This window comes from Melozone crissalis, unplaced genomic scaffold, assembly GCF_028551555.1.
Source record: "Melozone crissalis strain CALT ecotype California unplaced genomic scaffold, PUWL_Pcris_2 ptg000244c_1, whole genome shotgun sequence".
NCBI lineage: Eukaryota > Metazoa > Chordata > Aves > Passeriformes > Passerellidae > Melozone > Melozone crissalis.
Window position 1 is genome coordinate 1,177,678 of NW_026536003.1, and position 26,840 is coordinate 1,204,517.

A 26,840-nucleotide genomic window follows, 5' to 3' on the forward strand; every position below is an offset into this window, starting at 1 on the left:
CCAAAAATAGGGGTTAATTGTGAAATGAGCGGCTCTGATTGGCTGGTCCACCACAACCCGCGCCTCTCCATCCCCGCCCCCACCTGCCCAGCGCCCCAAGGTTCCCCCTCCCCAAAAAAACCCCAGCCCGGGGCTGCAGCGTCCCGGAAAGGCCTGAGCCAATGGCAGCGCAGGCAGGAGGCGGCTTAGCCAATGAGAGCTCGGGGCGTTGGATTGCCTCATCGGTTGCTGGGCAGAGCCCGTGGCCGATCGCTGCCCAGAAGCGGCGGCAGCCAATGAGAGCGCGCGGCGCTGCCGAGCCCGCCCTGCTCCGGACTGGCGCTCCCAGCGCAGCGCGGCTGCTTTGGGGCTGCTGCTCCCTGCCCGGCCCCGGCCATGGGGCGAGAGGCGGCAGCTGGGGCCCTACTGGTGGCACTGGTGGTGCTGGGAGCCCCCCCGGCTGCGGGCGCGGAGCTCTCGGGTGAGCGGGGGGGCGGGAGGCGCTGGGACAGGGGGGGAGAAGGGGGAAAAGGGGGCGAAGGGGGGTGCCCGGAATGGAGGGGCAGGAGGGGGGGACCCCCCAAAGGGAGAGCGGGAGGGGCTGAGGGGAGGAGAGGGAGGAGTGGGAGAGGGTGGGGAAGTGGGGAAAGGGGGAGGGGTGACCCCCCGAGGGGGCTGGGGATTGAGGCATTTGTGGGAAAGTGGGGAAATGGGACCCCAAAAGTGGTTTGGGAGTGGCTGGATGTGGGAGGGGAGAGGATGTGGAAGGGGAAATGGGGGAAGGGCGGCAAAGAGGAAGCGGCAGCGCGGGCAGGAGGGTCCCATGGCGGCCGTGGGGCACAGGGGGTGCGGAGCGGGGATCCGGGGTGGGCCCCGGAGCTCTGCGGTTTCTGCTGGGGTGTGCTGGGAGGGCACCCCCCGATCTATGTTCTGCACTCACAGGGGTGTTTCAGGAGCAGATAACATCGGAGTGTCACTTCATTAACGGCACGGAGAAGATGCGGTACGTGGAGAGGTTCCTCTACAACCGGATGCAGTTCGCGATGCTCGACAGCGACGTGGGGCACTACGTAGGGTTCACCTCCCATGAGGAGAAGGTGGCTAAGTCCTGGAACAGCGACTCGGCTAAACTGGAGTACAAAAGGGCTCAGGTGGACAGGTACTGCCGGAACAACTACGAGGTGGCCACCCCGTTCCTCCTGGGGCGCCGAGGTGAGCTCGGAGCAGAGCGTGTCCCCTCGGGCCCTGCCCTGCCAATGACCCCGGAACACCACAAAACCTCCCTGGACATCGACCCAGAGCCCTCAGCGCTCCTTGAACACATCACTGAAACCCCTGACCCACCCATTGACCTTTGTGTCTCGCCCAGTCCATCCCAGTTCCTCCCAGTGCCTCCCCGCGCCTCCAGCTCAGCCGAGCGTGGAGCTGACGCTTCTCAGCCAATCAAAGCACGAATCTCTGATGACTCATCTGTTGCCAGGCAGACCCGCAGCGCCGACTGCCCCGGGCTGGGCTCGGCCTCCCAGTGCCTCGCACTTCATTCCCAGTTCCTCCCAGTGCCACCACAATCTTTGAAACTCCCTCCCAGTCCATTCCCAATCCATCCCAGTACCTACTCAGTCCCTCCCAGTCCTACTGAGGTCATTCCCAGTTCATTCCAAGTTCATTCTCTCAGCACAATCTCCAATTCCATGGCCCCTCATCTCCTCCCATTTCTCTCAAAACCACCCCAGTTCCTCTCCGTCCATTTCCAGTTACTCCCAGTCCTTCCCAATTCGGCCCACCCACTCCAACTCAATTCCCAGTCTATTCCCAGTCTATTCCCAGTTCACTCCCAGACCTCCACCCTCTCTCCCAATACTCTCCATCCCCTCCCACCTCTCCCAGTGCCATTCAACTCCCTCCCAGTCCATCCCACTCCGTCCCAGTACATTTGCAATCCATCCCAGCCCATCACCAGTCCCTCCCACCACATTCCCCGGGCCATTCCTTATCACTCCCAGTCCATGCCAGTCTCTCACCAGCCCACCCCAGCCCTCCCCTCTCTCTCCCAGTGCCCCCCAGCTGATCCCAGTGTGTCCTCGCTCTCTCTCCTTCCCCCAGTGCCCCCCAGCGTGTCCATCTCGCTGGTGCCCCCCTCGAGCTCCCAGCCCGGCCCCGACCACCTGCTCTACTCCGTGATGGATTTCTACCCTGCTGCCATCCAGGTGAGGTGGTTCCAGGGCCAGCAGGAGCTCTCGGAGCACGTGGTGGCCACCGACGTGGTCCCCAACGGGGACTGGACCTACCAGCTGCTGGTGCTGCTGGAAACGCCGCCCCGGCACAGGCTGAGCTACAGCTGCCAGGTGGAGCACGTCAGCCTGGAGCAGCCCCTGAGGCGGCACTGGGGTACGGGGGAGCCCCTGGGGGCGCTGGCAGAGCCACTGGGGTGTGCTGGGAGCCACTGGGAGGGAGCTGGAGAGAGCCGGGCTGGAAGTGGGAGAGGGGCTGGGGGCTGGGCAAGGGATGGGAAGGGGTTTGGGGGATGCTGCGGAGGGTGGAATGGGTTTGGGGGGTCCTGGTGGGCCAGGGAGGGAGGGAGTTTGGGGGATGCTGAGTGTGCCTGGGAGGGAGTTTGGGGGTGCTGGGTGTGACTGGGAGGGATCGCAGTGAGCACCGAGGGGCTGGAAGGAGATCGGCGATGGCAAAGTGGGGCTCGCCATGAGCTCGGTTGTGCTGGACACAGACCAGCAGGGCTCTGGCTGAGTCCTGCCGGGGCTGCCAAGGGACTGCGAGAGGCCTTGGGGGTCCTGGGGCGCTGGGGGCCAACTGGGAGGGGGCTGTGGGATGCTGAGAGGGACGGGAGGGGCTTTGGTGGCTCCTGGCCAGGACAAAAAGGGATCGGGGGGAGGTTTCAGGGGGTCCTGGCTGGGCTGAGGGACACAGGGAGGGCGCTGGGAGGGGCTCGGGGTGTCGGTGAGAGGTTTTGGGGGTGCTGAGCCCTGCAGACCCCCCAGAGATGCCGCCGGACGCCGCCCGCAGCAAGATGCTGACGGGCATCGGGGGCTTCGTCTTGGGCTTGGTCTTCCTGGCGCTGGGGCTCGGCTTCTCCCTGCGCAAGAAGGTCAGGGTGGGTGCCGGGGGTGGCGTCCCCCCGTGGCGGAGCGTGTGCGCTCCCGCCGGGGCCCCCAGCCCGGTGTCACCCCCTTTTCTCTGCCCACAGAGCTCCTGAGCCGGCGGCGGCCGCAGCCCCTCCCCGTGGGCTCGGGCCCGGCCGGGACCCCCCGCTCCGTCCCCGCTCCGCTGATTTTGGGGGGGTCCCGCGTCCCCCCAGCCCCGCGGGCGCTCTGCCCCCGCCCAGTGCCTGCTCCCAGTGCTCCCGGTAAAGCTTCCCAGTTGGGCCCGGGGCCGTTTATTGGGGGCGACGGGGAGGGGTTTGGGAAAAGGGAGGGGGACAAAGGGTGGTGGCTTGGGAGAGTCTGTCAGAATTTTCCCTCATCTGCCTCACGATTGTCATTTGAGGACCACTGAAGAGAAGACCCCCGCCCCCCGTCTCCTCTGTAGGAGAAAGTCACATGCCACAAGACCCAGAGACCCCAGAGCACAGTGTTCAGTTGCTGTTTTCACAGCTGTTGTTTGCTGTATACTATACTGAGCCCAAGGAGAAGAAGAAGGGGGCACCGTGCACTTTTTGCAACAACAGCCTTGGGAGCTGTCCCACCTCTCGGCCTGGCTGGACTTCTCCTGAGTTTCAGGTGGTCCCCCCACAGAAGACCCTCACCTGTTTTACAACCACCGTGACAGACAGACTGAGATGTAAGGAGCCTCTCCATCAAGGACTGAGACATGGAACCCCCATGTGAAAAGGCCCCTCTGCTCCTTCCAAGGACTGGCACTGAAACCCCCAGCCCGGGGCAGGTGTGTGGGGGAGGCAAGCTGACCAAAGCGAGATGTTTGCCTGCAGGTTGTGACCGCTGGACCAAGAAGACAATGGCTCTCAGTTACTGCTGAGAGCATGGACTACCTGTTACATCTATTCCTTATTGTGTCTGTTTCCCCCCCTCGCAATTTCCAATGGAGTTATCATAATAAAAACCTCTGAGTCAGCGAGAGACTTCGAGATCTCCCCGGCGTAACAGTGGATCCTCGACTGTACTGGACCAAAGGACTTCATCTCAACGTTTGGTAGCTCTATCCCCTCTCTCTTTCTCTCTCTCTTTTGTCTTTCTCTTCCTCTATCTTTTTCTCTCCCTTAATCCCTCTATCGCATTTTGCTGTGTTCATTTAATAAAGGTGCATTTGTTTGGATTATCATTGCAAACCCCCCTGTACTGTGTCGGTTCTTTTTGCACCCTGAGATCAAATCCATGAACCATCACGAAACCCGTCCGTGAGGACGCATCGTGACAACCCGAGGACCCCTCCTCAAATTCCCCTTCAAAGCACCCTCAGCACCCCCCTGCTAAAACCCCCTCAAGATCCCCCCAGACCCTCCCTAAATCCCCCCCAAACCTCCTCAAGACCCCTCCCCAAATTCCCCTCACGACCTCTCCAGGGCCCCTCACCTGTCCCTGCGCCTCCTCAGCAGCTCCCGGAGTCCCCCGTCCTCTCCCAGCGCCTCCCCCGCTCTCTCCAGCGCCTCCCGCAGGACCCGCCCGAGCCCGGGGCGGCTCCCGGGGGTCCCTGATGGGGTCCCGGGGGGCGGGGGGGGAGGGGGTGCCCGCTCCATGCCCGGCCCCGGGGTCAAGGGGCGCTGCTTCCAGCTCAGCTCTGATTGGCTGGAGCAGCGCGGGGAGGGCAGGAGTTGCTCGTGGGAGACGCCCAGTGATTGGTTGGTTTCAAGAAGGGCGCGGTGATTGACAGGAGATGGGCGGGGGAGGCGGGCTTTGCCGAGGGGAGGCGCCCGGTGATTGGTTGGATAAAGGCAAAGAAGGCGGGACTTGCTGACAGGAGACCCGCGGTGATTGGTTGGTTTGGGGCAGGGTGCACCGTGATTTGCTAATTTGGGATATGAAGGGCGGTGATTGGATGGTTTGGGGCGGGGCACGTCACTATTGTCTGGGAAAAGTCACGGATTTTTAAGGAACATTCCCGGTTTTTTGGGGAAAAACTCTCAGATTTTTAAGGAAAAATTCCCGTGTTTTGCAGGAGAAACATTGACGGATTTTTTGACCCCACATGACCCCAAATAACCTAAATAACCCCAAAACACTCGAAATAAACCCCAAAGAACCTCCAAAAAACCCTAAACAATACCAGAAAATGCCCCAACTAACCCCAAAAAAACAAAGAAAAAAAACCAAATTAAACTCAAAATTCCCCAAATTATTTCAAGTACTCCTAAAAAAACCCCATATACAATAACATTAACCCCAAGAACCCCAAGTAATTCAAAAAAACCCCAAGTAAACCCAAACAAACCCAAATACTTCCAAATAAACACAAATATTTCCAAATATCCCCAAATAAACAGAAATAAACCAAGTAAAAACCAAGATAAAGACCAATTAGTCCATAAATAACCGCAAATAAACCCCAAACCAACCCTAATTAAACCCAAAGAAACCTTAAGAAACCCCAGTTCCTCCCGTCCCCACCCCAAAACAGATCCCGACAATTCAGAAGGCACAGCACTGATGACGATCCAGTTGCTGGGCTCAAACTCAGAGCACTGGCCCCGCTCAGTGATTTTCAGCCAATCAGCGCCCGGCCCGACTCTGACTCATCACTTGCCAGGCACAGACCAAGGCCTCCCACTGCGGTAAATACTCAGAGACCACGCAAGGTAATTTCCAGCCAATCAGAGCGTGTCTCGCTGATGACTCATCAGTTGCCAGGAGCAGATTTGGGGAGGGGGGGAAGGTGACCCTGGGGATGGGCTGGGGACCCAAATTAATCCAAAATGGGGTCGGGACCCCAAAACGGAGCATGAGGGGCCTGGAGCCCCCAAAACCAAACACAGGGGAGAGGACTGGGGGAATGATCAGAAAGCGGAGGGAGAGTGGGGAATAGAGGGTTGCGACCCAAAAATTGAGATGGGAAGGGGATGGGAACCCCAAATTGAGGTGGGAGGGGAATGGGACTGCCAAATTAAGCTGGGAGGGGTATGAGATCCCAAAACTGAGCTGGGAGAGGGATGGGACACCCTAAATTGAACTGGGATGGGGGGGGACCCCAAACAGGATGAAGCCAATTTTGTTCCTAGGATATGTAAATGAGTTTATGGATATGCAAAGACTCTATGGATATGCAAAGACTCTATGGATATGCAACAGGCTGATGTCATGGGAGACAAGTACCAAGGAGCAAAGGTTGTTATGGCCACCAAGACGCCCCAGTTATTTTGGGGACACCCCTCAATTATTCTGGCTTGATTACATCAGCCTGTTGCATATTCATAGACCCTCATGCATAACCATAAACTCATTTACATATTTAATGAACTATTTTATATGGCCCATCCTTTGATTACTACTACTACTAATAATAAAAATAATAATAATAATAAAATAATTTGAAATTAAAGGGCTCTCAGGAAAAGATATGGGAGTAGAAATAACAGTTCTTTATTAGGAAAAAATAAAAATACAAATGCAGTAGTAAAACCAAAAAAACAACAGTGACAGAGTCAGAATCCTCTTGGAATCCAGTGAAAAAGGTTGATCCCTTGGAATCCAGTGGGGAAAGGGCTGGTCCCCTGGGAATCCAGTGGAAAAGAGCTGATCCTCTTAGAATCCAGTGGGAAAAGCTTGATCCTCGAGGAATTCAGTGAAAAATGACGGTGATCCTTTGGAATCCAGTATGAATAGGGCTGATCCTTTGGGAATCCATTTCTTATGCCCCAAAGACAGGGCACAGGAAGGGCCATGGAGTTTTTATAGGGTATCCCAAGGGTGGAGTTGGGGTTTGGGTCAGGGGAGGAGTTCTTAGCAACACAAGAAGGGTGACATTAAATTCCTGCCTCTTAGCAACAGCAGCACTCCACACAGAACCAGTCCCCAAATCCTAAATTGCCTCTAAAACAACTGAGAAATTATGGAACTTCAGATATATTCAATTTCCTTCATTTAACCCAGTTTTGGGTGTTTTTAAAGGATGAAGGTGAAGTAGAGGGAAATTAAGGCCAAACCAAAAGTAGAAGCAGCCAGGTGTGTTCCCAACACGGATCACAGGGAATGTGAGTGACCAGGGCTGTGCCCAAAGTGCCTCCTCCCGTGGGGGATGGAGCTGGAGCAGCGCACGAAGCTCTGCCCGCACTCGGGGCACTTGCAGGGCTTCCCTTAGTGGTGCCTCCGTTGGTGTTGGGTCAAGTTAGAGCTGCTGGAGAAGCTCTTCCCACACTGGGGACACTCGTAGGGCCTTTCCCCAGTGTGGATGCGCCGGTGGGTGACGAGGGTGGAGTTGCGCTTGAATCCCTTCCCGCAGTCAGGGCATTGGAAGGGCCTCTCCTCTGTGTGAATCCGATAGTTCTGGAGGAGAATGGAGCTGGTCTGAAACCTCTTCCTGCATTTATCACACTCGTAGGGCCTCTCCCCTGTGTGGATGCGCCGGTGGGTGACGAGGGTGGAGTTGTGCCTTAATCCCTTCCCACAGTCGGGGCACTGGAAGGGCCTCTCCTCTCTGTGAATCTGATAGTGCTGGAGGAGATGGGAGCTGGTCTGAAACCTCTTCCCACACTTGGAACACTCATAGGGCCTCTCCCCAGTGTGGATCCTCTGGTGCCTGATCAGGCTGGAGCTCTCTCTGAAGCACATCCCACACTCAGAACACTTGTACAGCCTTTCTCCAGTGTGGATCCTCTGGTGCTTCATCAGGCTGGAGCTCTGGCTGAAGCTCTTCCCACACTCCTCACACTCGTAGGGCCGTTCCCCGGTGTGGATCCTCTGGTGCACAAGCAGGATGCAGTTCCACCTGAAGCTCTTCCCACACTCCACGCACATGTGGGGCTTCACCCCACCATGGAGCTGCTCATGGAGCACCAGCTCCGAGCTCTGGCTCCATCTCCGGCCGCCTTCCCGGTCCAGGCTGGCTCTTTCCCCCTCAGATCCCCACCGGCTGCGTTTGCAGCCCCTCCTCGTGCGGCTTCTCCGGGGCTTTTCCTCCCCGTTGGCTTCCTGCACCATGGAGCCGCTCAAAACGGCCTCTGCCACCAGGTTCTGCCGCGGGCATTTGTCCTCCCTGCTCTCCATGCTCACCTCCTGCTCTGGGGGAGGAAGGACAAGGACAGGATGGGATTTGCCTCCGTGCCACAGGCAAGGGCAAGGAGATCCCCCCAGGGCTGAGCTGCAGCCGGGGCCGTGCTGGGCTGGGAGATGGAGCAGCACAGAGGGGAAAGAGGCACTCATCACCAGTTCGGGGCTGTGCACAAACCACCAACAGGACTGGACTGCTGGGAATGCGTCCTGAGCTGTGTTATTTTCCAACCATCTGTCTCATTATTTGGTTATGACAATGGGAAGATACCAGTAGCTCACATCACAGGTAGCAGACAAAGGACTTCATGTTAAAACTTACTTTAAAAGGTTTTTGACCAAGCACACAAAGCAAAAGCATATTGACAGTAGTTCTATCCAAGCACTATAAGCACACTGAGGGTTAAAACAACGCTTGCTTATTTCAAGTACAATACCTGCTTGTAAGCCTTAAAAAACAATGCACAGAGCTCCACTATTAAGCTTGGAACTTCCTAATATCTTGCTAGATACACTTTTCCGCAGGTTAGGGAGTTATTCTAGATAAGTGTTAATGCACAGACCATTGTTCTATTTCTCCTTACTTGCTACTTCTTATATAATTTTTCTGCTGATCAATCTATTGGCTGCTGCAAAGCTCAAATCAGTTCTACTGTCTCTGAGGTTTGTCTTGTGCAGCTTTCTCAAAACCATCTGATTTCAAGCATTCCAGACACACTGACTTCCTCCTCACCTGCCTCATTGTCCTGGGGCATCTTCCTCTTCCTCGCAGCCTCCCAGGAGTTGGCAATGGGAAATCCTGGTTTGGGGAAAACAAGGGATGAGAATGTTGAGTTTGAAGGTGCCTCTGCCCGAGTCCATCTCTACAAGTCACTGGCACTCTGGACTCCAGAAAAACCTCCCAAACACCAAGATTCAGCCCTGAAAATGCCTCCCAGGAGTTCCCAGTCCCTGGCCCCTCTTCTCTGGTGTTCAGGAGGTTCCCCCCTGTCCCAGCTTCTGGGGGTCACGCTTGGATTGGGGGTCCCCCTTCTCCTCGGTGCCCGCCCGGCCCAGGCTGCTGGCAGTCCCAGCAATCCCGAAAGCTCCCCCCGCTTCGCTCTCCCCATTCCGGGATGCCGGGGCTGTTTGGGCTCCCGGGCTCCCTTCTCCCCTCATTCTCTGCTCTGGGCTCCAGCGGCTCCAAGGAGTCCCCCCTGCCCCTCTCCAGGCTCTTGAGGCTCCCGCCAATGGCGGCGCTCCCCCCTCTCTGGGCTCCCCACTTTGGGCTCCTGGGGTACAGAGGGCTCTGCTCCTCCAGGCTGCCTCTGCCAGCAGCCGCCACCGCCACCCCCCGATGTCCCCCCAAGGGGCCTTTTCTGCTCAGCCTTGGACTTCTTCATTCTCCAAACATCCCCCCAAAAACCCCAACCCAGGGGCACCCAGGGATATCCGGGCCGAGCTCCCCCTCCCCACTCATTGGTGTGATTGGGGGGACAATGATCCCACAGGTGGGGGCTGCGAATTCAGGCAGGGATCGACAGCGTGGTTCCCTACCTCGGCTCAGCCTCGATCTGCCTTTGTCCCTCAGCTTCCTCCCGCTCCTCCTATTCCTTCCTTCCTCCTCCTCCCCCTCTGTCTTATCCCCACCTCCTTTTCCTCTTCCATCCCTCCCCTTCCATCCCATCTCCTCCTCCTCCCTAACCCCACCTCCTTCTCCTCCTTCCATCCCTGCTCTCTGCCTTCATCCCTTCTCTTCCATCCCTCCCCCTGCTCCTCCTCCCTAACCCCACCTCCTCCTCCCCCTTTGTAATGAGTTAATGTCTTAGTTTGTTCAGCAAGTTGCTAAAGACTATGAAAAGGGGAAAAGCCAATAATAGAAAAACCGCAATGAAAGATGTAACAAGCTAGCATGTTGCAAGATGAATATAACGGGCTAATATACTGCAAAATAAATGTCATAAGGCTGAAACTGCAAAATGTTAGAAGCTAATATGTTGAAAGGCTAAATAAGCAATTTGTAACTATACGTACCTATGTGCCTATTGTTAGCCGAGGAGTAAGGGGCGAGGCTGTTGACACGGGTAGCGGGCCTGCTATGATTGACAGCACAATATTTGCTTATCTGCTCAGTAAGCTTAAAGTTCCAGGAACCAGACCAACCATACCAACTAAGGAAAGGTTGACCGTGGGGCAGGAAGTGAAAGACTACCAGCCTTCATCCTCGGACCACCGGGAGGCAGACTACGACCACCTAGCAACAGGAGGAGAATGCACAGAGTACTACCCTGAAAGACACGCCAACCCGGAAGCAGGACTGTATATAAACCCCACGAAATACCAGAAGCGGGCGGCAGTTGGCGGAGCGGAGACTCCCCTGTCGCCCAGCGCTGATTTGCTTTTTGCCTTGCTTGCTGTAATCAATAAAAATTGTTAATCTGATTATACTCACTCGGCAGATTGTCCACTCCAATTTACAACGCCCTTCATCCCTGCCCTTCCCTGCCTCCTCCTCCTCCCCCAGCAGCAGCCACACCCTCGCTGCCCCGTTCCCGCAGCCCTCGCAGCCGCGGCAGGAGCGGGGATGGAGCCGGGACAGGTCGGGATGGGCAGCGCGGGGCTCTCGGCTGCTCCAGCCGCTGCGGGCGGGGGGAACCCGGCCTGGCCCAAAGGAGAGGCAAACTGGGCAAACTGGGGGCTGCACATCCAAACTGGGCCTTGCTGGGGACCCTGCCTGGCCACTGCCAGCCCTTGGGGCTCCTCTCGGCACATCCGCCAGGGGGGAACGCACACAGGGCTGGGGGATCCCAGCAGTGGCAGCACTGCCAGGGACTGGGCTGGACTGGGATCGTACTGGGAGTGACTGGGACTGTACTGGGCTTGTACAGATATCATACTGGGATCATACTGGGACTGTACTGGCTTTGTACTGACACCATACTGGGATCGTGATGGAACTGTACTGGGTTTGTATTGACATTATTCTGGGATCATATTGCCATGCCAGGGCAGACTGTGATCGCACTGATGGACACTGGGATCATACTGGGAGTGAGCAGGAGCCTGCAGGAGGCAACCGAGACCATGTTAGGGGCAAATGGGATATAGTGGAAGTGACTGGGAATATGCTGAGGATGACTGGGAGCAGCTGTGAGTAACTGGGATCATGGTGGGAGCAACTGGGAAGAACAGGGAGTGACTGGGTGCATGCTGGCGGCGACTGGAAACTGCTGGGCTTGTACTGGGATGAACTGGGATCATACTGGTGGTGACCGGGATCATACTGGCAGTGAGTGCCACAACTCTGAGGCTGACTGGGAGTGCTTGGGAGCAAATGGGATCATACTGGAAGGAACTGGAAAGATGGTGGAGGGAACTGGGCTACCCTGGGAGATACTGGGAGTGACTGGAAGGAAAGTGAGGGTGAAAGAGAGCAACTGGAACCATGCAGAGCAAAACTGGTTTATTCTGGCAGAGACTGGGAGCACACTGGGCTCATATTTGGATCATACTGGGAGGGACTGGACTAATACTGGGAGGAACTGAGTGTCACAGTGAGCATACCCTGCACATCATCCCCCATACTGGGCCTGACTGGGAGCAACTGGGAGCAAATGGCATCATACTGGGACACACTGAGTTGATTGAGGAAGCAATTGGAACCATGCTGGCGGCAGCTGGGACCAAACTGGGAGAGACTGGAAGTAAGTGGGATTATACTTGTAAAAAATGCATATTTTGTGATTGGGTTATCCCAAATATTAAAATGAATATTATATGTCTTGTGTTAGAAAGTACTGCTGTATTAATTCTCTTAATTAGTGAGTTGAATATGGTTTTAGGTTATTAAAAAATGTTAAAATAGAAACTATGCTTGGTAAGAGGCTTTTTTTAAAGAAAGGACTTGCAGCGAGATGGCAGCCACAGGATACCTAAATCTTTCCGAGAAAAAGAATTTATTGCCCTCTTATCAGAAGAAATGAACTTCTTCCTGCCTCAAAGGCGCTGTTTGGATTCAGAGGCAGAAGCTGGCACTGACCAGACAGAATCCTGTGTTTGAATGGAATTTATGCATCATGTATGAAGTGTATGAATATGCAACAGGCTATTGCTTTTAAGGGTTAATCCTGTGTTAACAGGTGTCCTTTTTCAGGCTTGTGCTGCCCAGAAAAAAGTACCCGGGCATCCGTAACTCTTGGTATTTATTGTCTCATATTGTCCTAATTCGATTTCTCCAAACTGTGATTACTCTAATTGTATTACTATTTTTCATACCCATTTTATTACTATTATGGTTTTAAAATTTTAAAAGCAAGTGATTGGCATTTTTCACAATTTTGGTAGCAGAGGATGGTTACTAACACCTCGCTGCCGGTGCTTTAGGAGAGTCAGAGTGGGGAAGGCGCGCCCTGCCCCGTTGGCAGCCTCGCTCTGTCTCCCCTGGAGTGACCTACAGACGCAGGTTACTGTGGACAAAAGGAGATAATAAAACAAAGAGAAGGGAAAAGGCTCCCTACAGCCGCAGTAATTGGCCCCCTAAAAGTAGTAATGGGCATTAAGAACCCGGGAAGGAAAAGGGATTGGAAAGTATTTCTCAGGGGGGCAAGTACAGGGGGATGAATGTGTGTGAATGAGAGGAGGGCTGGTTGTCCCAGACCTGCCAAGTGAGTGCTGGAGTCTCCCACGCTGCGTTTCCGACTATCCGCGGTAAGTGGCCAGGAAAGAGACGAAGTGAATGTTAACAGGAGTGAGAGAATCCCCCGGGGTAACTGGGACTGGGTCTCAGAGAGGGGCTGGACCCCACGGAGCAAGGGAGCAGAGGAGTTTCCGAGCCAAATCCACTAGGAAACGGGACAAAAGGGAACCCTAAAAATTCTGCTGGATTGAGGGATAAGAGTGCCCAAGAGCATCCAGAATTAAAACCTGCTGGGTTGAGGAATTAACATTCCAAGAGCATTCAGAGTTGTGCAAAATTCTGCCGTATTGAGGATATGCTCAAAAGCATCTGGGGTTGGACAACACAGCTGGGCTGAGGGATATCCAAGAGCACCAGGACTGGCCAGAAACACCTAAACTTGTAATAGGTGACGTGAAAGTGTATGGTAGAGATAATTAAAGCAATTCATGTATAAAATATTGTAAACTCCACACTAAGTCTTATGACCATCCTGGCAGGGAGTAGTGTCTTATTCATATACATCTAGTTCCTGGACTTGGCTGAGATAAACATCGGGGTTTTTAATGAAAGAATAGAAGCTTCCAGGGCGATAATCGCTGGCTTCCCCGGGTCACCAGGTCCAGCAGGGAGTGATTATTGCCTCGACGATTATACAGCTACCAAGATGATCCACAGCCCCACTCTGATGCATGTGAATGCTGACTTCCCTGGAGTCTACTGACAACATCAGACACCGGGACTGAGTCTTTGTCCACCTCTGTACAGGTAAAGACACGGTTATGCATGGGAAGAGACACAAAGAACATTCGGTCATCTCTGCCTTGAGCAGATTAAACTGTAAAAGAACTCGCTGCGTCAGGCAGCATTTGTGAACAGGGGGAGACTCTGATATTCGGAGCTCAGATCCGTGTTCACCCAGCACCGAACCTGGGCTCGACGCTGACCCTTGGCTGTGGTAGTGTAGATGACCGAACTTCTGTCTTGCAGGAAAATTAATAAATCTTTGCTAAATTTTCCTATAAGTTTGGCTCTCGATTTGATCATTTATAACAAAAGGTACCTTATTGTTGTGTTGTTGTGTGTGAGAGTGAGTCACACACAAAATCTGCCTCAGCGTCCCAGGTGGGTGGGAAGGGGGGCTGTGGAAAGAGGAGTGTGTGACCCACAAATAAGCCATTGTTCTCCTGGGCGTGTGGGGGCTGTGGCATAAGGTACAGGTGACCTGCAAAGGGGCCATTGTCCCCAGGGCGTGTGAGGGGGCCGTGGCTAAAGAGTGTGAGTGACACACAAATCAGCCTCACAGGTGAACCGAACCGGAGACAGCAGAGTCAGGGCCCTCCCAGGAGGCCCGGAGATACTGAGACCCAGAGGCCAACCCCAAGGTGAGGGGGGGCCACAGGGACCCGCGATTCTCTGTCAACAGGGATCCACTCTGTGTCCTGAGGGTGGGAAAGAATGTGTGGAAGTGAGTGAGAAACAAAAGTGAGTGAATGTAGATGAATGAAAATATAGGTAATGTAGATTCTGTATTTTAAGCCTTACTATATCTCCTTGGAGGGAGGTTTATTGTACTGAAAGTAGTATGAGAAAAAAGTATTTTATTTTTGTGGGTGTAGTTGAAAGAAAAGTGGTATTTAGGTTGTTAGTGAATGTGAAAAACAGAGGAAGAAGATTAATAGATAAGATCTTGAAAATGAGACAGAAAACCACTAAGTTGGATACAGGGGAAAAAAAAAGAAATAGTCCTTTGGGAGTTATGTTAGCTAACAGAGATACAACTCCTTGCAAATGGAGAAAATACAGGATATGTAGTAGTTGATGGGAAAAATGTGCAAACTATGGAAAAAGGGAAATTAATCTTAAACTAGTAATCTCAAACTTGTGAATTATATACTTTAAAAAGAGCACTAGAATATTTAACACAAAATAAAGGAACTATATATACTGATTCAAGGTATGCCTCCAGAGTAGTACATATCTGTAAAAAATTTGGAAAGGAAAAAGATTGCTTAATTCAAGAAGAAAAGAATTAGTAAATGAGGAACCTACTTTAGAGGTTTTAGAGGCATTAATATTGCCCAAAAGAGATAGCTATACTACATGTTAAGGAACCCCAAAAGGGAAAGACCCCAGAAAGAAGAGGAAATAATTTGGCAGATCACGAAGCTAAGGATGCAGCAGAAAATGGAGCTGAAAGAGTTATGTTAATATTAACTCCAAACGAGGAAAAACTGGAAATTCCAAAGTTTAGGGAAGCCGACAAAAAAGAATTAAACAAGACTGGAAGTGACCAAGATAAATCAGGGAAATGGAAATTCTTGATGGAAGACAATTACTTAATAAAATGTGCTTACTAGGAAAATATTAGAACACATGTATCAGAAAACACACTGGGGTACTCAAGCTTTGTGTGATCATTTTTAAAAGGACTATGGGTGCACTGGGATTTTTGGATTTGCAAAGCAAGTAACTGAAAGAGGCTTAATTTGCCAAAGGATAAATAAAAAGGTGATGAGAAAAACAACATTAGGAGGTCGTGAGTGAGCTCATCGAGCGTTTCAAAGTATCCAAGCAGAAGTTGAGATTTGTTAGGTTCTGGATTTATTTGTTAAAAAAGCTTCTTTAATCTAGAAGAAAGAGAATATGCCATATGTTAGACAGGAGACTTCAAGAGAATAAAAATCTTTGAAGTATCAGAAACACCAAAGACAAAATAAGAAAAGACAAAGGGAAATGAAAGGGAAGGGAACAAGAGAAAAAATCAGAGAGAGAGTGGGATCCTCTGCAGGTCTTGCCCCCTCCGTTCGCGGCCCAGGCGCCTGTCCCGGGTCCCGGCTCACTGCCCACCTCAGCTCCGCCTGCCCCGGTTTCCATCCCAGGTGCGGCCTCACTGCCCAGGGCAGCTCCACCTGCCCCGGCGCTGTCGCTCAATTTGTGTGCCCTGCTCCCACTGCCTGGCCCGCGGCCGCTCTGCCGGCCATGCTGGGGAAGATGGGGGTTGCTCTGTCCTGCCGCCTGCTCCGAGGTCACCGCGCCCACCGCACCCAGGGGGGGTCCCAGCCATCCCATCCCCGCCTGCCCTGCCCATGCCACCTGCGCTGGGCACCGCCGCTGCTGCCGGGCTCTCCCACCTGCCTTTGCTCTGCCGGCAGCTGCCAGATCAGCCGCCATCAGCCATGTGGGGGCTACCCACGCTCCACCTCGCTCCGCGGGAAGATCCCCCTCTGCCGATTCCGGCTGCAGACCCTGCCCACATTCCCACCGAGCCTCGGCGGGATATCCTCCCCTGACCCCGTCCTGCTCTGAGGTACGTCCCTTTGGTAACCACAGCTCCGGCTGTTCAGGGAAACTCTCTCTCTCTACAGGAAGCAACTTATCAAAACACTAGGAGCTCAGTTAAGAGGCAGCCCTCTCCAGATTCTTTCTCAAAACACAGGAGAAAGACTATAGAAGGTAAAAAAGTGAAAGAGTTAGATGAAGAGATTGCTCTATTTCCGTTCAGAGAGGTTCCCATGGGAGGGATGCGCTGCCCCGCCCCGCGGGAGCCACCAGCGCCCCTGCCGGCCGTGCCCGGAACTGCACCCAAGGGCAAAGCGCCGCAGCCCAAAGGCCGGGACTGGGTCCGGGCTCTGTTTGCTGTCAGTGCCGCAGCTGTTGGTGTTTGTTTGCTTTATTACACACACTAGTAAAGAACTGGTATTCCTATTCCCATATCTTTGCCTGAGAGCCCCGTGATTTCACTAGTCTAAAAACAAAAAGGGAGGGGGTCTGCATTCTCCATTCCAAGAGAGGCTTTTTCTGCCTTCCCGAGCAGACACCTCTCTTGTAAAGCAAGACAAGCACCCACAGGCACTGAGGGGGGCTGCAGGAGGGGCACAAGAAGGCCCTGCAGCACTTGGGCACAAAGGCACAGCAGGTGAATGCAAGAAGGGAGCAGCAAAAGGCCAAGCTGAAGGCAAAGGCCAGGGCACAGTTCCTACAGCCCCTGAGGGATCAACCCCAGGGCCCAAGGGGGCCCCAGCACCCAGGGCACGGCACGGCCACAAGCACCTGGCAGAGGCATTGCCCTCCTCGGCAGGGGAGAGCCCACCCAAACAGCCCCTGGCAAGGAACCAGGGCTCCAGCTGCAGGGCACAAGGCCACTGCAAGCACAGACAGCAGCACCCTCAGGACCAGCAAGTCCACCCCTTGATGGACATGGACTGGCAGGGCTGTCACAGCTCCCATCATACCAGGGACCCTCCACACTGAAGCCCTTGAGAACATTCAGGGTGGGTCTGCATTGAGAGGAGGCATTCCCTGATGGACACAGGGGCCTCTCAATCCACTCTGAATCTTAGACTGAAGGGGGGGAAAATGCTAAAAATATGTTTGATTAGTGAGGAGTTAAGTGGGAAAGATGTGTCGTTTTATTCAACCATTATTGGTACATCTGGGAGAGGGATTTGAAATGCATGAATTTTGACTTGGTCCAAATTGTTATCATGATTTACTGGGAAGGGATTTGATCGCTAACCTTGGAATGCAAATTATTATTATAAAAGGTGATATAGAGGCCAGCACTGTTGTACCTTTGTGTCAAATGTCTGGCGAGGCCTATGCTCAAGTGAATCCAGAAGTGAGGGCAGGCCCAGGGAAATAGGGAAAATTAGATACGGAGTCTCTCCAAAGCACTCTGAAGCAACCAGGACAAGTGGTGTCTAAAAGCAACACCCTGTCCCAGGGGAGGGAAGGAAGGGGAATCAGACACAGCGCAGGTCACCGCCCCATGCTCAGCTCAACCCGCACAGCTGTGGCTGCTTGTGAGAGCCTGGCACTGAAATGCCCTGAGCAGGAAGGCTTCAATATCTTCTCCTGACACCATGGCACCTAACAGGGGGCAAAAGCAATTCTCACTGCTTCAGAACCACTGGAGCAGATATCAAGGCACATTCTCCCACAGGAAGCTGGGCTGGCACAGAGCCTGCCCTGGCGCTTTGCTGCTGCCAACACCCAGCCAGGACATCGGCTCCTGCTTTAGGAGTGCAAAGCAGCACCACTGGTGGCCAAGGGGCCCATGCCAAGTGTCCCTGAGGCCACAAACAGCCGCCAGCACAGCTCAACACGGGGGGACCCCTCAGCCTGGCCTCAAGGGCTCTGAAGCCCCGCAGATTTGCACTTCCCGCCTGCAGCAGGAGGATGGGAGGCCGCCCCTGAGCCTGCCCTGAAGGCAACGCAGCAGCAGCCAGGGCTCCACAGCGGGCCAAGCCCCTGTGCCTGCCCACAGATCCTCGCCTGGAATCCTCTGCAATCCTGGCCACCCTCCTCTGCCATCTCCAGCCACTGGGGCCAAGCCTTGCTGCCACTGCTGCAGCTTCAGCGCTGGCTGGGCCTGCACTGCCACAGCTGCTGGGGAACACCACGGCACAATTCCACTCTGGGGCTCACTGACACCCACACTCTGGGCTGCCTGCCATTGCACTGCTGCAAAATGTACCGGTTTTGGTTCTTTCAAATCTTTTTTCTCTGCTCAGAAAGGTTTCTCTACTCAAAGGTTTGCCTTTGAGAAATGAATATTAAAGGTTTTATTTAAGGGCTGCTACACCACTCAATGGAGATGAGTTCAACATCCCAACAGACTGGGAATAGCCCAAAAGACACCCACAGAGATAACGACCAGCAACAAAACATCAACATTGCCCAGCAGCAAACACAAGCAACTGCTACCCCAGACACTGCCCCCGGCAGAGCTGGAGACACCTGGGCTGGAAAAGGCTGAGAAGGAAATCCAGGAGTGTGGAGACCGAATTCACATCAGAGGGGAAGAAATCCGGGTCCAACAGGAAACCAAATGCTAAAAACTTACACAATTGGGAACAAGGAACATTAAAGCATTGGATTTAGACTGGTTCAGACTACATAAAGTTTAGGAAAAATCGAGTAAAACTCACATGGCATGGAATGATTTTCTCTGCACAGCCGGGCTATTTGTGAAAGAAATTATTTCTGTTGCACATCCAGGCCACAACCAAGGAATGCCTTGACTCTCTAACACTAAAGAGATTCTTGGAGAGTTTTTGTTTTCCCTGCAGTTTCAGTGATAAGATAACAACATGATAATAATTTTTTATAATAATTCCCACTTTATATTGTCAGGTGGGTTTTGGACAGAACTGTGAGAATCAGTTTTTGGTCTGGGTTTTTCCAAGTTCTCCTTTATGGGGCATTTGTAGAACTGAAGAGCTTAAACCATAATACTTTGAATTCGTAAATAGTTAATGTTATGAACAAAAATTCGGGTAATATTTTTTTTGTGAGAAAAAGTTACAAAAAAAGCAGCCAGACCACGGGTAGCTGCTGAAGTTCTTCGTGTTTTGTTATTGTAATCACGAGTCGTTGTGGCTAATCGCTCCTTTTGTATCAGCAGAGCCTCGCCCGAGGCTAAGTTTTACCTTTCCCAGAAGGGTGGGAACCTTCCCGAACAGTAGAAGAGACCTGAGAAGGTGAGGGGGGCTATGCAAAGTGACTCCAAGACCACAATGCAGCATGGACCCCTGCTGTACGGAGAAAACCCCAAAACAACGAGCCACCTAAGAATTGAGAGACTAGAGTGATGTCTGGACGTGAGGAGCCGAGTGCTGAGCCTGCAGAGATGCAGAACACCTTCGGACCCTCTCGCCCTGACCATGAGAGACGACCCCGGCGGTGAGACCAGGCCGACTGAGCCGGCAAAAGTACCATCTGACGGGGAATCACGCCCTAAGGGCTCCCACGAGGACTGGATTCCCCCAGCTCTGCCCCTTGTGGACAGAGCTGCGCAGATCCTCCTCCTCTGAGTTGCCCTGGGAGACGACGGGACCTGCAGACCTGTCGAGCTGCCCAATCCTGAGCTGATCACTTTTAATAAAGGCATTAAAAAGGAGAAGAAGTCTCCTGGCCCCCTTGTTTATTTCAGTTAATACTTTTTTTTAAAACACAGCAGATTCTTGGGGGACCACATGTGACTCACCAGATGGCTGCCCTGGAAGAGAAGCTCCATTCCAGGCAGCCTCCAGAGGAGCTTTAGAAATGCAAATGAACACTGCTGGGCAAAGTGTGGACAATGCACCTGGGTCTCTTGCCTGGGGCAGGAATTGAGCTGATTCCCTCTGCCCCTCACCCCAAGTTCTGCCTGCTTGCACTGATGGAATTTGCACAGATCAAGGCAGAGCCCAGGGGGAGGATATTTGACCCTGCAACAGAAACGGGTGAAGCTGCAAAAGGAAACAGCACATGGAGAACGTTGGGAAAACTTCACTATAAATATGTGGGGTGAATCATCCCTCTACCCACTTCAACATGTGCTGTCACTCTCTGTGTTATGTAGGGTATATTAGGGCACTGGGGATTTTTTTGCTGCCAAATATTTAGGGAAATCAGTTGGGAATCCAAGTATTTGATGATTTAGTTAGAGAAAAGCAGTCAATTGATGTAGCCCTGGCTGGAGAGAGCAGCCAAAAATGGAGAAAAGATGAACGGCCAGCAGAACAAATCCTACAACACCATGGACCAGCCCCTGGGAACCCGAAACAATCCATATCAGGAGCCGCAGAACCCATTTCTCATTTCAATGGCATCATTAGATTACAAGCTGCCCTCGCAATAACCAACCAGACAGCTCCAGCTCCTGACCCTCCTGCTGACCAATCCACTGAAATGAGGAACACAACACTTCGGATGTGCTACAGCAACTCTCATCTTTTTACCATGCTCCGCACTTGAGAGTGCAGCTCATTCAGCAGCTGAGCGAGGGGCCAGGGACTTGGAGATAAGGAAGCAAAGGGTGAAACCACCAGCTTCAATAAATGATACTAATTAACATGGACTGCTGCTCACAGAAAGTCCCACTAAATTCCTGAACTTCCAGAAGAGCAAAGACTTAACAGAGCCGTGAATATCGGCTGTTCTACAAAAGTGGGGGTGCACATTAACGAGGACATCCAGTTGGCAGATGGGGAGATCTGAACCTTCCAAGTACCTCAGCCAGTGGGCAAATGGAGAGGGAGATGAGGCCGGGAAAATGAGAATAAAAAAGGGGCTGCAAACTACAACAATGGCAGAGAGCGCACGGCAAATGCCCCACGGCCTCTCCCTCTGCTCAGCAATAAAGTCACTTTTACAGGACTCCTCTGTCTCCTCTGCGCACAGAAACCTCCAGTCACGGCAATTTCCCCGCACAGCGCCGGGCACAGGGCAGCCCCCTCTGTCCCAGCCACAGCAACCGGGCCAAGCCAGCGCTGCTCCGACAGCGGCTCCTGCCGAGGCAGCGGCCGCAAGGAGACCGCGGGCAGCCGCTCCCGCAGCGCCCTCACGCCAGCGGCAACACGCGCCGGACACGGCACAACGAACCCGCCCGAGACCCCTGCCGCCCCCGAGGCCCGCAGCCAGCCCCGAGCCCCCGCACAACCCAGCGCGGCTCCCACCTGCGCTGCGGCCGCCTCCGAGCTCCGCCGCCGCCTCACCGCGCTCCGGCCGCTGCCGCCGCTCACGGGCCCGCACACACGCTCCGACAATGGCGCCGCTGCCCAGCCACGGCCGCCCTCAGCTCGCCACCGGGGCCCTGCTCCGCCCCGCTCCCACCAATCAGCGCGCCACAACCACGACTGACGGCACCATCGCCCAATCGCCGCCAGGGGCGGGCTCTGCACACGGCACAGCCCCGCCCCGCGACCCCCGGGCTGCGTGAGGGCAAAGCCGGATAGCAGGAGGGGGGATGGAGCAGGAGGAGCATGTGTTGCTGCCCGCGGATCCCGCAGTGCCCCGGGTCGGGACGAGCTCCGTGCCTCGCTCTAGCTCCACCTCCCGTTGGAGGATCCGCGCTGGATAATCCCGGGTGACCCCCAGGGTCAGAGCCCCCCGTGTTGGGAACACTCCTGGCTGCGGGTTCCACATCTTCCTGGCCCCCCCGTGGACACCTCGATGAAGGCCGGGTGTCCCCGCTACTTTTCCTGTTTCTGCTCCTCTCCTCATCTCCCCCTCCTCTTCCTCCCGCCTCTCCTCTCCCGGTTCAATCGCTCCTCCCGCTCCTCCTCCCGCCTCCTTCCCCTCATCTCTCTTTGACGTCCCCCCCTCCTTCCTCCTTCTTCCCTCTTCTCCTTCCTCCTCCTTCTCCTCCCGCTCCTCCCGGGCCCAGCCCCCACTCTTTGTCCCCCTCCCTTTGCCCAAATCCGTCCCATCGCCCCCCCAAACCCCTCCCCATCGCGCCCCAATAAACGGCCCCGGGCCCAACTGGGAAGCTTTACTGGGAGCACTGGGAGCAGGCACTGGGCAGGGGCAGAGCGCCAGCGGGGCTGGGGGGGACACCGGACCCCCCCAGAATCAGCGGAGCGGGGACGGAGCGGGGGGTCCCGGCCGGGCCCGAGCCCACGGGGAGGGGCTGCGGCCGCCGCCGGCTCAGGAGCTCTGTGGGCACAGAAAAGGGGGTGACACCGGGCTGGGGGCCCCGGCGGGAGCGCACACGCTCCGCCACGGGGGGGACGCCACCTCCGGCACCGGCCCTGACCTTCTTGCGCAGGGAGAAGCCGAGCCCCAGCGCCAGGAAGACCAAGCCCAAGACGAAGCCCCCGATGCCCGTCAGCATCTTGCTGCGGGCGGCGTCCGGCGGCATCTCTGGGGGGTCTGCAGGGCTCAGCACCCCCAAAACCTCTCACCGACACCCCGAGCCCCTCCCAGCGCCCTCCCTGTGGCCCCCAGCCCAGCCAGGAACCACTGAAACCTCCCCCCGATCCCTTTTTGTCCTGGCCAGGAGCCACCAAAGCCCCTCCCGTCCCTCTCAGCGTCCCACAGCCCCCTCCCAGGTGCCCCCAGCGCCCCAGGAGCCCCAAAGCCTCTCGCAGTCCCTTGGCAGCCCCAGCAGGACTCAGCCAGAGCCCTCCCAGGCTGTGCCCAGCACAACCGAGCTCATGGCGAGCCCCTCTTTGCCATCGCCCATCCCCTTCCAGCCCCTCGGGGCTCCCTGCGATCCCTCCCCGTCACACGCAGCACCCCCAAACTGCCTCCCAGTCACACCCAGCACCCCCAAACTCCCTCCCAGTGCCCACCAGGACCCCCCCATCCCCATCCCACCCTCCCCAGCATCCCCCAAACCCCTTCCCAGCCCTTGCCCAGCCCCCAGCCCCTCTCCCACTTCCAGCCCGGCTCTCTCCAGCTCCCTCCCAGTGGCTCCCAGCACAGCCCAGTGGCTCTGCCAGCGCCCCCAGGGGCTCCCCCGTACCCCAGTGCCGCCTCAGGGGCTGCTCCAGGCTGACGTGCTCCACCTGGCAGCTGTAGCTGAGCCCGCGCCGGGGCGGCGTTTCCAGCATCACCAGCAGCTGGTAGGTCCAGTCCCCTTCTGGACCACGTCGGTGGCCACCACGTGCTTCCTGCTGGCCCTGGAACCACCTCACCTGGATGGCAGCAGGGTAGAAATCCATCACGGAGCAGAGCAGGCGGCCGGGGCCGGGCTGGGAGCTCGAGGGGGGCACCAGTGAGATGGACACGCTGGGGGGCACTGGGAGAGAGAGAGAGAGAGAGAGAGAGAGAGAGAGAGAGAGCGGGGACACACTGGGATCAGCTGGGGGGCACTGGGAGAGAGAAGCGAGGCCTGGGGTGGCAGGGACTGGGAGATATGTGAGTGGATAGGGTTCACAGGCAGAGAGGGTGGACGTGTGTGAATGAACTGGGAATGAACTGTCAACAGACTTAAAATGAACTGGGAATGAGCTGGGAAGTAGTTGGAGACTCTGAGATGGCACAGGGAGGAACTGAGAATGGACTAGGAGGTGCTGGGAATGTACTGGGAAGCACTTGGAATAGACTGGGCGGGAGTTGAGAGGCACTGAGAGAGGTGGGAGAGGAAGGGGTGTAGTTAGAGAGAGTATGGAGGTCTGGGAGTGAACTGGGAATGAACTGGGAATGAACTGGGAATAGCGTGGTAATGGTCTTGGAGGGATTGGATGGGAGTGGGAGAGACTAAGGTTGGACTGGGAGTAACTGGAAATTGACTAGAAATGGACTGAGAGTGAACTGGGGTGGCGCTGACAGAAATGGGAGTGGGTGAGGGCCCCGTGGACTGAGGATGGTGCCCTGGGAATAAACTTGGAATGAGCTGGGAATGAACTGGGAATGACCTGAGTATAAGTGAGAGAGACTGAGGAGGCACTGGGAGGGATCTGGGAATGGAATGGGAGGCACTGGGATGGAACTGGGAATGAATTGCACGTCACTGTGATGCCGAGTCCAGCGCGGGGCACTCAGCGCTGCGGGTCTGCCTAGCAACAGACGAGTCATCAGAGAGACACAATCTGATTGGCTAAGAAGCGTCAGTTGTACGTGTCGCTGAAATGGACGCGCGGGGTCCCTGGAAGGGACTGGCATGGCCTGGGGGGGTCACTGAGGGGGACAACGGGCCCCGGGGATGGGCACAAGGAGGGCTGAGGGCTCTGGGGCGTTTCCCAGGGAAGTTTTGAGGGGCTCTAGGGTCACTGTCAGGGCAGCGCCCGAGAGGACACGCTCTGCCCCGCGCTCACCTCGGCGCTCCGTGATGAACGGAGTCATGCCCTCGTAGTTTTGCCGGCAGTACGTGTCCACCGAAGACCGTCTGTACTCCAGTGTGTCCGGGTCACTGTTCCAGCGCACGGCACACCTCTCCCCATAGGGGGTGAACCCCACCTAGTGCCCCACGTCTCTGTCGAAGGTCGCGTACTGCTCCCGGTTGTAGATCTACCTCAGCACGCACCTCACCTTCTCCGTGCCGTTAATGAAGTGACACTCCTGCTTTGCCATCGCCTGAAACACCCCTGAGGGTCCAAGACATAGGTCAGAGGGTGCCAACCCCAGCACCCCACATCAGCACCCTCAGAGCTCCGGGGGCCACCCCGGATCCCACTCCGCACCCTCTGAGCCCCATGGCCGCCATGGGACGCTCCTGCCCGCGCTGCCCCTTCCCCTTTGCCGCCCTTCCCCCATTTCCCCTTCCACATCCTCTCACCTCCCACCTCCGGCCGCTCCCCAAATCACTTTTGGGGTCCCATTTCCCCATTTTCTCACAAATCCCCCAAACCCCAACCTCCTCGGGCTCAGTTTTGGGGTCCCCCCCTTTGGGGTCCCACCCTCCCCTTTTGCCCCCTTCCCCACCCTCTCCCACCCCTCCCTCCCCTCCCCCCACACCTCAGCCCCTCCCGCTCTCCCTTTGAGGGGTCCCCTCCTCCTGCCCCTCCATTCTGGGCTCCCCCCTTCGCCCCCTTTTCCCCCTTCTCCCCCCCTGTCCCAGCGCCTCCCGCCCCCCCGCTCACCCGAGAGCTCCGCGCCCGCAGCCGGGAGGGCTCCCAGCACCACCAGTGCCACCAGCAGGGCCCCAGCTGCCGCCCCTCGCCCCTCGCCCCATGGCCGGGGCCGGGCAGGGAGCAGCAGCCCCAAAGCAGCCGCGCTGCGCTGGGAGCGCCAGTCCGGAGCAGGGCGGGCTCGGCAGCGCCGCGCGCTCTCATTGGCTGCCGCCGCTTCTGGGCAGCGATGGGCCAAGGGCTCTGCCCGGCAACTGATGAGGCAATCCAACGCCCCGAGCTCTCATTGGCTAAGCCGCCTCCTGCCTGCGCTGCCATTGGCTCAGGCCTCTCCGGGACCCTGCAGCCCCGGGCTGGGGGTTTTTTGGGGAGGGGGAACCTTGGGGCTCTGGGCAGGTGGGGGCCGGGATGGGGAGACGCGGGTTGTGTTAGACCAGCCAATCAGAGCCGCTCATTTCACATTTAATCCCAATTTTTGGGTTTCTGAGCTCGTTCAGGATTTACTGCTCGGATCCCTTGGTCCCGCTGTCCTGGTTTGAAAAGGCAGTGAGTTTTTTGGGATGCTGTGGTCAAACCAACCTGTGCTCAGATTTGAATATTGGCGCCTGGTGTGGTCCCTGAGGACATGGATTCATCTCTGAGAACATAGGGGGTTAAAAGCAGAGAACTCCCAGGGGAAGCTCTCTTGGTTCCGGTGGGTGAAAGGTTCAGAGCTGCCCTGCCCGGCTGGGTGTGGGAGGGGAAGCCATGCGGCCGGCTGAGGGGAGCCGGGCCTTGGACAGAGAAGGGAGGTGAAGGCCCCTGCAGGAGGAAGGGTGGTTTAGCAGTGCCAAGTATCTCCTTCAATCTGCCATCAGGGACCTGGCCAGGTGAGTTTTGTTTCCAGAGAAATGGGCTGGCGTTGCTGTTCAGGGGCCTCTGTCCCGGAGTGGCCAGCTGGCTGCTGAAGTTCCACATTCTGCAGGATGCCTCCCAGATTAAAGCTGGCAGGGTTGGTTTGACAGTGCCAAGTGGCTCCTACAACCTTCCATCAGGAACCTGGCCTCATGAGTTTTGTGGGCAAGGAACAATGGTGGCGCTGGTGTTCGGGTGCCTGTGGTGCTGAGTGCCCGGCCGTCTGCTGGGGTTCTGAAATCCAGGTCGCCCCTGCCCCGTCCCTCACTTCCCCCAGTGCCCAACGGTGACTCCCTGCAGCAGCACGTGGGATCCTGAACGCAGCTCTGGGACACACACAGACATTGCTGAGGGGCAGATATTGGGGGGCTTGACAGCTGGAGAGCTGACCCTGAGGGTTGGGGTGCACAGGACACGGGGCACCAGGCAGGGTTAGGGCACAGGTTCCACCCTCATGGTGGGACAGCCCCAGAGCCCTCCCAGCAGCTGCAGGCAGTTACCCTGATTGGAAGGCAGAGATGAGGTTTGGAGGCCACAGAGTTACAGGTAAGAGTTGAACAGACGTTTAGGGGTTTTATTAGTTTTTTTTGCAGGGATTTTTAAGGATATTTTAGGGGGGTTTTTTGCAGGAGTTTTTTAGGAATTCTCTGGGAATGTTTAGGAACCATTAGGGCTTTTTCAGGGTTTTAAAAAGAACATTTTAGGGTGTTTTAAGGGCTGTCTTACTACTAATTGGAATTGTTAGGGGTGTTTTGGGATATTTTGGGGTTTTTTTTTTAGGACTACTTAAAAGGTTTTAGGGCTTTTGAGGAGTATTGAGGGTATATGGAGAATTTTTTAGGACTAGGGGATTTCTAGTGT

The 26,840-nt window shown here is 55.5% G+C and overlaps 1 protein-coding gene and 1 pseudogene across 1 annotated transcript; one reads left to right on the forward strand and one right to left on the reverse strand.

The window, feature by feature from the left end:
- Positions 1–375: 375 nt before the first annotated feature.
- On the forward strand, positions 376–3,222 carry LOC128949494 (class II histocompatibility antigen, B-L beta chain-like; the record flags this gene model as incomplete). The annotated part of the gene is made up of 5 exons (XM_054294349.1): positions 376–460; positions 922–1,191; positions 2,083–2,367; positions 2,976–3,082; positions 3,184–3,222. Coding segments are annotated over exons 1-5 (786 nt in total), but the record flags the coding sequence as incomplete, so codon positions are not given.
- Positions 3,223–10,347: 7,125 nt separating this feature from the next.
- On the reverse strand, positions 10,348–25,149 carry LOC128949485 (class II histocompatibility antigen, B-L beta chain-like; annotated as a pseudogene).
- Between the last annotated feature and the right edge of the window lie 1,691 nt (positions 25,150–26,840).